Raw genomic sequence first — 12,944 nt, forward strand, 5'->3', positions numbered from 1 at the left:
GCACATATCAAGCAGTGTTTACAAGCAAAACAGTTCTAAACGAATATGTGGGTGGATTTTGATGTGAGAGGAGGACAACAGGGGATGGACTTTTTCACTAGAAAAAAATATTATTATGAATTATGGACTCGTATTTTGTCCAGAAGCAATGGTTTGAACGTAAAAAAAATGTCTTAAGGATGGATTTGTTTTTTTTTTTACAATCACACAGCTTTTGGCTTCACAAGATGTTAATTGATGGACTGGGGTAGTGTGGATTATTGTGATGTTTTTATCAGCTGTTTGGACTCTCATTCTGACGGCACCCATTCACTGCAGAGGATCCATTGGTGAGCAAGTGATGTAATGCTACATTTCTCCAAATCTGATGAAGAAACTTCTACATCTTGGATGGACTGTCTGAGGGTGTTCATTTTTAGCACATTTTTGGGTGAACTATTCTTTAATGTGCACAAAGATTGATGTAAGTTCAACAGGATATGCTTTTGATGAGTCAGTACAGTATATAATTCGCTTTGTTTTCGTACTTGGGCAAAGTATGTTTCTGCCCTAATTTAGCATGATTCATTACAGACCCATATTTAGTTCTGAATAATCTAGTTTCACAGTCCATACAGTATATGACTGGGATCACCTTTTATTTAGTTTTCCAGGCAAGCACCTCTTACCTTGAGGGTTTTTCTGAGAACGGGTTTAGCAGAACAGGGAGAGGAGAATATCCGATAAGATAAAACATTCAGAATCACAGTCAACATTGATCTTCACGCACGCCTGAGAGCTTTAAAATATTTTTTACACGGCCTGCTTAAAAAGACAAGACATAAGATATAAAATTATATATTAACTTGAGAAATAAAAAAACACATTAGGGTACATAGCTATGTTGTATTTACAGTTCATTCATGCTTTTTGACAGTCTTGCATTACGCTGCAGGATATGTTTCGCTCTCAAGGCCTTGAATGCATCGCGCTACGACCCAAAGAAACAGGCTGGCTTGGTGTTGTGGACCTTGACCTTGTTTCTCATCCCATCCCGGCATTATCTAACAAACTGAATGGGTCAACCGGGATGTGCTGCCAAGAATGGCATTACTGGGGCAGTGGCCCATATGTGCAGGGTCAGACCATGTGTTGCCTGTTAGAGCAAAACAGAAAGGAAATAATACATGTCCTGTCGTCCGTTCCCATGCAAGTGGATTTGTTTTGTTTGATCGATTTCAGTCAGCGATATCAATGGTCGCTATACGTTAGTCTCCAGACCGTTCATGTCAATGGCACAATGGTCCTTGTCTCTGTGTTTCAGGTGTCGCGGTGGTACGGGCGGCTTTTTCCGATCAGGAGGGGGCGGACGGACCCCTTCCTCCAGCTGCATGAGACTGGCCACATCTGGAGGGATGTGCTCAGGTTTGCCCCCTGGTGGCGGGGACTGGAAACTACCATTGTTCTGCTGACAGTTCGGCAAACCCTGGTTAGTCATGGGCTTTGTTTCGCAGATAAGAGGGACCTATGGAGAAACAGGGAAATGCTGATTCAGTATTTATTTTTATGCACTGTTTAACTCAAATCTCAGGCTCAATTCAGCCTACCAGAGCGGTGTTGTAATCATTAACTAAATCTTAAAATTATTTGTTCATTGACATAAAGCTAATATAAAATATAAATAGTAGTTGAAAAACTAAACGAAAATTGGAAAAGATACCTTGGCAAGTAACTGAAATAAGTTTAAGTGAAAATGCTCCTATTTGGCATGTATTATGAGCATAAGATCTTGTGCAACAATTTCAAATTGAAAAATTAAACATTCCTCAGATTAATGACATCAGCAATACATAAAATATACATTTAAAGGGGTCATATGATGTTGCTAAAAAAACATTATTTTGTGTATTTGGTGTAATGAGATGTGTTTATGCAGTTTAAGGTTCAAAAAACACTATTTTCCACATACTGTACATTATTGTTTCTCCTCTATGCCCCGCCTTTCTGAAACACGTCGATTTTTACAAAGCTCATCAGTCTGAAAAGTGAGGTGTGCTCTGATTGGCCAGCTATTCAGTGTGTTGTGATTGGCCGAATACCTCAAGCGTGTGACTGAAATGTTACGTCCCTATCATACTGTGATGACGTGTCCCAGAGCGACGAGACAAAAACATTAAAACCCATTACAAAGGAGGCATTTGTTGCATCCAGTGGGGACATAATTACACAGTGACATAGACATGTGGGGGCGTGTCTAAACGAGTCGCTTTAGGTAGGCGTGGTCGACTCTTAACTTTTATAAAGAATATCTCTTTGGGTTTGAGACTTTAGTCTTTGCAACTTTAGGGATCTTATCTATTCACGAACAGCTTGTAACACTCCAAAGAGAAAGGAAAACTTGAAATCGCATCATATGACCCTTTTAAGGAGTGATGTAGAAAGAGCGCAGATATTATATTTTATATCTATTTGATGAAGGAACCAAGTTCTCTCTGCAGGACTGTCAGACTAGTGTTGTTATCATTAACAAAAAAATATCTAAGAGCATTATTGTTATTTGAAATAAAATATAAATATTAGATAATCAAAGTGCTAAAATTACTAACGGAAATAAAAGTGGGAAACAAATGAAATAAAACAAGTTTAAACTATTTCTTTTTTTTGTAAAACAAATACAAATCACATAACAAAATGATCAAAAATTAAGCTAAAATAAAAAAAACCGAATGAAAAATATACATACAGAAGTAGATAAATAATACTAAAACAACACAGAATTGCTGTACTGCTCATATTACAGTTTTTCAATACACAATAAACAAACATGCTTCACATCTTTTGGTGGTGTGGTGCAGGGGCTAAATCTCAGATCACATAATAAAGATTCAAGCTATGTAATGAGAAAGCCATAAGCTATCATTATTTTACTCTTGAGCTAATTAAGTGTAATTAGTAAGTGCACTGTAAAAAAAAAATCTGTAGTTTTTACAAAATAATTTTGGCAGCTGTGGTTGCCAGAATAATTTTGTAAAAAATACAGAAAAACTGTAAACACATTTACGGCCAAAAACTGTACATTTTACAGTATAAAACTGTAATTTACAAACAAGAAAATTTGAATGTAAACCAGTAAATTCAACAATGCACACTGCTATTAAAATCTGTTTTGTACCTTTAACATACTGACAACCACCATAATAATGCAGGTGGTAAAAGAGAAAGCCACATGAAGAATCAAAGCTCATCACAAGTAGCTTCGCCACAAGCAGAAGTATATACTAATATATAGAAGGTGCACAGAGTCATTCATGCAAACACAAAACACCATCATGGTAACACACATGATACTTAAATAATGCATTAAACTTTCATTAAACAACAGAAGATGTAACATAAAGCCCAAATATACATAACTAATAACACAAACTATTTAAGAAAACATGGTTATTTAAACAAAATACTTTCAAATGTGGGGTGTCATGCAGGGAATTCTGGGAATATCAGTTTACAGTTTTTGACTGTAAATTATACATTGATTTGTTATTTTTACTTCTAAAAACTGTAAAATTAACAGCATTTTACTGTAAAATTACATTAAATGTCTGGTTAGATATTTTACAGTTTTTCCCTGTATATAGTACGGGAACTTACTGTTAACCTATTAACAGTTTTTTTCCGTAGCGTTTTTACAAAATTTTACAGTTAAAATTACACTTATTTTTTACAGTGTGTACTACAAGTGGCTCTTGGTTAAATTTGTCTGCTTAATGACCACTTAATTACTAAGAGTGGAAAAATAAGATTGTCACAGAAGCACTCGCATGTCCTGAAGAATAATTAGAAACGGGCATCAGCATATGGTGTACATATGCCTTCAAGACAAATATGTTTTCCATAAATTGGACGCCTATGTGTCTATATTGGATCCGTTTGTAACATATGTACATTCTTTTTTTTTCTTACGAAACTATGTTTTTCCACCTTGTCGTGACTGTCCTGTCTCTCTGTTTGTCGATATCTGCGTGCAATAGTCACGATCTCTCCTCTCGTCATGAAGTTTGTCCTGATTTACAAAACCTCAGTATCCTTGAGATGTCTTTGTGATTATGGCACACAGTCTTAAAGGTACAAATTAAATGACCTGTCCTGTTTGTCAAGGAAAAGACACTGAAACCCACTTTAGTTTTCTGTGTTTCAGACAATCGTGTTCATCGGTTATTTAACATGTTTGTTTTCCATTCAAATGTGCATCTGCCTTTATTCATCTGTGTAAAGACTGGTGGAAATTAAGTTTACACTTATATATGTCTTCATGAGACACTGACAAAGACAGGAAATGTCATTCATTGTGGTTTGTGTCCATGCAACTTGTAATATTTGGTTCGAATAAGTTCAGTGAAATTTCTGTGTGTAGGGCTTTGCACTATTCATAATATTTCCAAAGCAGCTTTATAAAGAATAGCACTTCACAAACCCCACAGAGAAGACACGATGGGAGGGAAAAACTCCTTAAAATGATTAAGAAATAACCTTGGGAGGACCAAATTCAGTCTTTGTTTTTCTGTGTGTAAGTGTGTTTGTGTAAATATATTGCAGGTGTAGTGCATTTAAGTAGTGACTTAGAAATAGTACAAATATTTTAAAATGATTTTTTAAAATAAATGTATTTAATATTTGAAACAATAGTAATGAAAAAAGATATTTTGGTCACTACTATAGATATGCAATTTAACTTCACAAAAAAAAAAAAAAAAAAATTTTGTCAACTTGTCGATTTTTTTCTCTCTCAGGTAACTCACCCCATCTCCCTCTTTAATGAAGTCTTTTCTGCAGATATGGGCCATGATTCCTGTGGCCAGAGCATCTCCCATCACATTGACCATGGTGCGGAATCGGTCTCTGAAGAGGTGAGGACAGACATGATGAACAGAATTAACTTAATGCATTTTAAAAACACTGGTGGATAAAACATAGTCAGGATAAATACAGGTGATGGAAAATGTACAAACCAAGTCCAAGAGTGACTGATTATTTGTCTCTGTGTCAAACTCTGATTGTTTTGAAAACTGATTTGTGTGACACCAGCAAACTCATTTTTATGATAATAGTGACCATTAAAGAGTGAAATGCATTTTTGTGAGTTAATTCCCTGTCTAAGAGGCCATTCACACAGAGCATGTTTTTTGCATTTACAGTACAAGCACAGCATACAGGGCAGCATAATGAAAAAATGCAAGGTCTTGCGAAAAATTGAACTTCTTGTAACTCAACACAGCATTTTAAATATGAAGCATTCTTGCAGCTAAAGAGTGCAATGCTCAAATACATTCACCTAGTGCATATTTAAATAGAGAGAAAAAAACAATGGAAAAGCAGCACAGTAGAATGCAAAAACACATTGTGTGTGAACAGCCTCCAACGGTGCACTGACAAAAAGTGGTTTCTACCTAAATGTCCAAAAATATTTTGATACTTACAGGGCCCAATCAACAGCGATAATGAGAGTGATGTCATCAGTGGGCAGTCCGATGGATGTCAACACTATTACCATGGTGACCAGGCCGGCCTGGGGGATCCCAGCTGCACCGATGCTCGCTGCTGTCGCTGTAATACTGGAAAACATGGTAAACGAATCATTACACAGCAAGCAAAACATTATGAAGGACAAGTGAATTCTGTAACCTGCTAATATAAGCACTGCAATAAATGCATCCTGCTGTTGCACTGCACAGGTGTGCAGAGTCAGTTCTGTAACCTGTTAACATAAGTGTCGCAATAAATGCATGCAGCAAATGCACTGCTTACATGTGATGAGTCAATTCTGTAACCTGTTAATATGTGTCGCAATAAATGCATGCTGTTATTGCACTGCATAAACGTGCAGTAAATTCTTTATCCTGTCAATAGTTGTTGTTAGAAATGCATGCTGCTATTGCAATGCTTATGTATGCGGAGTAAATTCTGTGACCTGTTAAAAGAAGCACTGCAATAAATGCATGCTGCTATTACACTGCATAAGTGCGCAAAGTCAATTCTGTAACCTGTTAATATAGGTGTCACAATAAATGCATGCTGCTATTGCACTGCATAAATGTACAGTAAATTCTATATCCTGTTAATATAATTACTGCAATAAATGCATGCTGCTACTGCCCTGCTTATGTGTGCTGAGTGAATTTTGTAACCTGTTAATTTAAGCTTCTCTATAGATGCATGCTGCTATTGAACTGTTTACATTTGCTGAGTGAATTCTGTAGCCTGTTAATAAAGGCGCTGCAATAAATGCATGCTGCCATTGCACTGCTTATGTGTGCTGAGTGAATTCTGTAACTGGTAAATATAGGTGTTGTAATAAATGCATGCTGCTATTGCCCTGATTACACATGTGGTTTGAAACACACTCGTACAACCCCAACACTGGCAACAGAGCATATGAAAGCTAGAGATGAGAGAGAGAACATTTATGACTCTGCGGCATTCCAGACCTGAGGACATGAAAGCTCTGAGATAACGCTGCATGCCATATAATCTCATGAATGATGCTTCTGTCAGGCACACATCTGTGCAGTGGCGGATGTCTTGTGCATGCATAAATACACCCCACATGAGCATGTGCACACGCTCACATGGATGGAGGAAATGTAAAGTAAATGATTTGAAAAAAATTTGAATAGCAAAGTAAACATTTCAGAACGGTTCAGCATGTTTTATATTATATTATATTATATTATATTTACACTTTTTACATTTCTTAAGCAGGTCTAGTTAATGCATATTGCGAGTTTGTCACAGTCAGCACTTTTGCAGGGAACTTGCATCAAGCTTGACAAACGTCTTCAAATAATGGGTTGGTGAGTAGTTCAACAGTATATATTGCTTCATGAAGTGTTTCTGTTTTGCATTACACTTTCAACATGTTTTCTGCTGTTTTCAGCAAATATAGTTACCGACACTCTGCTATGTGGTAGCATTCTGCTTAAACAAGTAGTGTGAACTTTTTAACCTGTTAATAAAGGCGACAAAATAAGTACACCCTGCATGCAAGTGCGAACAAAGGAATGAAATTACCATATGCTAATCTGCAGATGCATAGAGTAATTACTTGTATTATGTGTTATTTGTTTCACTAATTTGATTAATGTTAATATGTGTCTGATTTACACAAGATGCAATGGAAAAAGTAACACAGGGCTTCTAACACCTGCAAAGAGCATTAGATTATAGAATGCATGGCAGAAACACTTTCCTTTTGTTTTCAATGAAAATGTTTCCATTAAGGTCGTGAGATGTTTCTGTAGTGCATCCATTCAGATCCATCAATGCAAAGATGGATCTTAAGAGGTCTTAAGTTCTTTTCATGTGAATATCAACAGCATCTCTTTGTAGCTCAGAATGAGCACAACATGAAACTCTGGTATGTTGAATATTTATATATTGTAAGGCGTGGGGTTTTAGGTGCCCGTGGGCTGATGTGAATAAAGACGATGGACTTGAAAATATCGACGGCTAGTAACTTTTATTGAGCAGAGTCCTAGAACTGGGGAGGAAAACAGCACTAGTCTCCGTGCCCGCCACACTCTCCTTCTCGGAGGGCGCAACACCAAAATAAAAGTCCTTGACAAAAACATGCAGAAATAGAATACAATGAATATTAAACAAACAACTTCACAATATATGATAGGTTAAATATTTTTGTTAAATCATAATGATTTTATATTTAAAAATTCATTAGACTGTTGTATCATTCACACAGTAATGCATCTTGAAATTGCATATAAATTAAACTGATAATACATATACCAGTGCATCTCAAAAAATTAGAATATCGTGAAAAAGTTATATTTTTTTGTAACATTTCAAAAAGTGAAACTTTCATATATTCTAGATTCATTACATGTAAAGTAAAACATTTCAAAAGTTTTTTTGTTTTAATTTTGATGATTAGAGCTTACAGCTCATGAAAGTCAAAAATCCAGTATCTCAAAATATTAGAATATTTCCTAAGATCAATCAAAAAATGGATTTGCAAAACAGAAAAGTTGAGGTTCTTCAAAGTATGTTCATTTATGCACTCAATACTTGGTACTTTCTCTGAGCAACAGTCCAGTTCTTTTTCTCCTTAGCCCAGGTAAGATACTTCTGACGGTGTTTCTGTTTCAGAAAAGGCTTGGTAGCCCTTTTCCTGAAGATGCCTGAGCGTGGTGACTCTTGATGCACTGACTCCAGCTTCAGTCCACTCCTTGTGAAGCTCTCCCTAGTGTTTGAATCGGCTTTGCTTGATAGTATTCTCAAGCTTCCGGTCATCCCTGTTGCTTGTGCACCTTTTCCTACCCAGTTTCTTCCTTCCAGTCAACTTTGCATTTAATATGCTTTGATACAGCACTCTGTGAACAGCCACCCCTTTCAGTAATGAGCTTCTGTGTCTTACCCTCTTTGTAGAGAGTGTCAATGATTGTCTTCTGGACCACTGCCAAGTCAGCAGTCTTCCCCATTATTGTGGTTTAAAAGAACAAGAATTTATACTGTAGGGATGGTCATTTAATGAAACTCAAATGTAAATATTCTAATATTTTGAGATACTGGATTTTTGACTTTCATGAGCTGTAAGCTCTAATCATCAAAATAAAATAAAAAAATAAAAAAATAAACTTTTGAAATGTTTTACTTTACATTTAGTGAATCTAGAATATATGAAAGTTTCACTTTTTGAAATAAGTAAAAAAAAAAGAACTTTTTCACGATATTCTAATTTTTTGAGATGCACCTATATAAAAAGTATAACATACAAATATAAATTAAATTAATATAAATTAAATCAAAGCAATTTAACTTGTTTCCTTCTTTAACAGGGTCACTTCAACACATAGAAAAAGCTTTGAATTGGTAAAAACTTTTCATTGTTGTTCTTTTAAGATATGTGTTACTTTCTCTTACATTTTATAATTGCAAAAATGATGGATTGCTATTACATAACGCTCTTTTTTGTATCATGCAGCTGGATTAAAGCATCTTTCAGGCCTCGTTCAGTCTCTAGATCATGAAGATCTGCATATGCAAAATACTGTAAATCCAGAGCTTGCTATTTAGCTGGAACTGATCAATGGATGGTTCAAACAGAGGTAAATTTCTCATACCAGTGTTATTTTATTTAATAATAAAAAACTAAAAATGCAATAGAGGTGCTGTTATACTTTTTTATTAAATAATATAATAAATTAAATGTTTATAAATTTTATATATAATATTATTTTAGTATATTATTTATGAATCTTTATTTTATTTTTATTTATTTAGTTTGTTTTAATTTTATAATTTGTTTTGTTTTTTTTATCTTATTTTTTACATTTTAATTTGAGATATTTTATTACAATGAAATCTAAATGAAAATGAGAAAATGTTGCCTTGGAAGCTAGCTGTAATAAACTGAAACATATCATACAATTTTATAAATATATTTTGTTTTGTGTGTTGTTACTGTTTTTTTATTTAAAAATATTTCTATAGAAATATTTTCAGTAATGAAAATTTTAATCAAACGTAAGTTAACATGCCTATTTAAACCGGTCTCATACGGTCAATATATGAGCATTTCATTATGTTTGCACTTAATAAAAAAAAGCAAAGAGATCAAATGTTTTACAAACTTACATACATTTTCAAACTTAATCATTAAGACTTAATCATTGTTTTGTACCTGATAGTGATGATTTGGCCAAAGTCAAGCTCGTAGTTGTTGACCTGGGCGATAAAAATGGCTGCCACAGCCTCATACAGCGCAGTGCCGTCCATGTTGATAGTGGCTCCCACGGGCAGCACGAAGCGAATGATCCGCCGGTCTATGTGATTGTTCTCCAGCAGGCACTTGAAGGTGATAGGCAGTCCCAACAATGTCTCAGTTTTACCCAAATATCAAAGGCTACAAGCAAAAAGTCTTAATATAAACTCAAACATTTCTCATCATATCCAAACACTTCCAGATTTCATCTACCACTTGCATGTTTGTTTGTTCAATATGTGACCCTGGAGCACAAAACCAGTCTTAAGTCGCTGGGGTATATTTCTAGCAATAGCCAAAAATACATTGTATAGGTCAAAATTATTGATTTTTATTTTATGTCAAAAAATCATTAGGATATTAAGTAAAGATCATGTTCCATGAAGATATTTTGTAAATTTCCTACTGTAAATATATTAAAACTGAATTTTTGATTAGTAATATGCATTTAAGAACTTCATTTGGACAACTTTAAAGGCGATTTTCTCAATATTTAGATTTTTTTGCACCCTCAGATTCCAGATTTTCAAATAGTTGTATCTCAGCCAAATATTGTCCTACCCTAAAACCATACATAAATGGGAAAGCTTATTTATTCAGCTTTCAGATGATGTATAAATGTCAATTTCGAAAAATTGACCCTTATTGTGTTGTGCTGTGGAGCTGTATTTTCAAGAAAAAAAAAGTCCACCATTATGCTTTGTGTGTGTGTGTGTGTGTGTGTGTGTGTGCATTTTTATTTTAAGTGGACGCAGTGTTAACTATAGCCACTGGCAGAGTGAGTTGACAAAAGCATTAAAAGAACTGCTGAAATTCCTCATGTGGATGAGAACTTGTGCAATATTTAATTTTTTTTTCCCTTTTCTCTCTCTATAATGTATTTTCCTGTGTCAGGAACCATGGGATGGGAGAAAACATGTTGTTCGTCAAGTCAGTATGAGTGGAAAATAAAATAAATGTCTTGTAATTTAAATATATTTTTCTATGAAATCTAGCTTGGTTACTTGCACAAAGGCAAGAAAATGAACAGGATGGAAATAGTGAGCTGAAGTTTTTAATATTTATGTTCAAATGTTTGGGGTTAGTACGATTTTTTTATTTTTTATTATTGACTGATTGATCAAAAGTAACAGTAACTTTACCAAATTCTAATTTTTTTTTTTTATTAAAATTTTTTATTTCAAATAAATACTGTTCTTTTGAACTTTCTATTCATCAAAGAATCCTGAACAAAATTGTATCACAATTTCCACCAAAATATGAAGCAGCACAACTGTTTTCAACACTGATAAAAACCAGTTTCTTGTGCAGCAAATCAACATATTAGAGTGATTTCTGAAGATCATGTGACACTGAAGACTGGAGTAATGATGCTGAAAATTCAGCTTTGTATTACAAGAATAAATTACATTTTACAATATATTCAAATAGAAAACAGTTACTTTAAATTATAATAATATTTCACAATTTTACTGTTTTTACTGTATTTTTTGATGTGTGTGTGTGTGTGTAACTTCTAAAATTTTGATATCAATTAAACAAAACAAAACACCAGAAAATCCATCAAATTTGTTACCACCAAAAATGATGTCACTTCTTGGAGGATGATGTCATAGAGGAACTGGCTTTTACTAACAGGATGGATATGAAATTGTAATATGTTTCAGCTGGTGTTTGCGTGCGTTGTACCTGGAGGACGTGGCCAGGGAGATGAGCAGGGCCTGCAGGATCCCTCGGATGTAGACGATGGGGCTCTTCTTGGTGATGAAGAAGTACATGCTGGGCAGAATGAAGAGGCCATGCAGAATGAGGCCCATCACCACAGTGACGGCGTAAAAGCCCAGCTTCTTCCCCATCGCAGACGGGTCGCTCATCTCCAGGATCTTACCGGCCACCAGAAACACGGTGCCAAACGGGAAGTACCTGCACAGTGAACTAGCTGTAAGTATATTCACAAAATGTCCTCTCGTTCTTTATTACTTAACCCTTAAAGCGTACTGGATCATTACTGATGCAAATTTCTGCGGCCTAAATGATCAACATGATCAAACCGTTGCTGAAAAACCTGTTGCACACAATCTACTGCATGCCTTCTGTCTTCTGATTGATAGTTTATGCGTTTTTAGCAAGCAAAAGGCCTTTTAGTATAATTCTACAAACGTCTTCCTTCAGCTTATGCTTCACGTGTCTTTTTGCTGTAAAACCTTTACTGATTTTTATAAAGCAAATGTAAGAGTAACTTTTATATTGTTAGTAATATTTCAAGTCAAACACTTGCTGAAGCAACTTAGGTTTACTTGATTATCCAGACATCATATTTTAGAAAAATCAGTGAATATCAAATATGATAATCATCATTGTATTGCATTGCATTATATGTTTAGATCATAAAGCTAAGCATTTGAATATCATCTTACTAAGACATATTATTGGCAGATGTAGAGTGATGACTGGTATTTACAGTATATCATTTTATGTAAATATCTGCTATACTGTTATAAAGATCTCGCTGATTTACAATACAAGCTATCAGAATTTCATCTTACTTTTTGGCCGTATAAATATTAGCATCTGCTCCAAGTTGCATATTTTTGCTCAGTTTTGACCTCTGAATAAATGCTTTTTTATCTGAATTTGAGCTCCATATTCTCAATATATCATACTATGTGAATTGTAAAAGTCTGAAGTATTTTTTAAATATATTTTTTAATTGTTTTGTTTGGTTAAATATAAAAAATACAAATATATATATATATATATATATATATATATATATATATAATTTGTTTAATTAAATTACATTTATTTAATTTTTCAAGCTTTAGATTAAGTAGATAATGTTTTATCATTCTTTTTTTTTTTTTAAATGAGCTAAATTAATAAATTATTTATTTTTATTATACAATTTAAATGAATTGTTTTTACAATAAAATAAATCATTTTAAAGTCCCCATGAAATCAAAATTAAAGTTTTTTTGGGTGTTAGTATCAATAAGTTAGTCTAAAGGTTATCTATAAGGCAGTGTGCTCCAAAACTGACAAAATGCGCATTTAGAAGATATAAGCATTCAAAGCTTGCAGTTCGTCACTTCCGCCAAAACGGCTCAACGATTTTTTTTGACGTCACATCGTACTTCAGCTTCTCATCAAACTTTCTGTCCAATCAAATGCTCTCTAGAATCCGAAGCGC

General features: G+C 34.3%; 1 protein-coding gene across 1 annotated transcript in view; it reads right to left on the reverse strand.

Annotated features, from left to right (window-relative positions):
* Positions 1–830: 830 nt before the first annotated feature.
* slc1a7b (solute carrier family 1 member 7b) overlaps positions 831–12,944 on the reverse strand; it is a gene marked incomplete at its 5' end in the record, with an annotated part of 64,526 nt that continues 52,412 nt past the window's right edge. The window contains 5 exons of the mRNA XM_016574848.1: positions 831–1,504; positions 4,779–4,878; positions 5,457–5,591; positions 9,674–9,870; positions 11,437–11,677. Coding sequence (XP_016430334.1) covers positions 1,241–1,504; positions 4,779–4,878; positions 5,457–5,591; positions 9,674–9,870; positions 11,437–11,677 — 937 coding nt within the window. The remainder of the gene's footprint in view (positions 1,505–4,778; positions 4,879–5,456; positions 5,592–9,673; positions 9,871–11,436; positions 11,678–12,944) is intronic.

This window comes from Sinocyclocheilus rhinocerous, unplaced genomic scaffold, assembly GCF_001515625.1.
Source record: "Sinocyclocheilus rhinocerous isolate Xijiao unplaced genomic scaffold, SAMN03320098_v1.1 scaffold3248, whole genome shotgun sequence".
NCBI lineage: Eukaryota > Metazoa > Chordata > Actinopteri > Cypriniformes > Cyprinidae > Sinocyclocheilus > Sinocyclocheilus rhinocerous.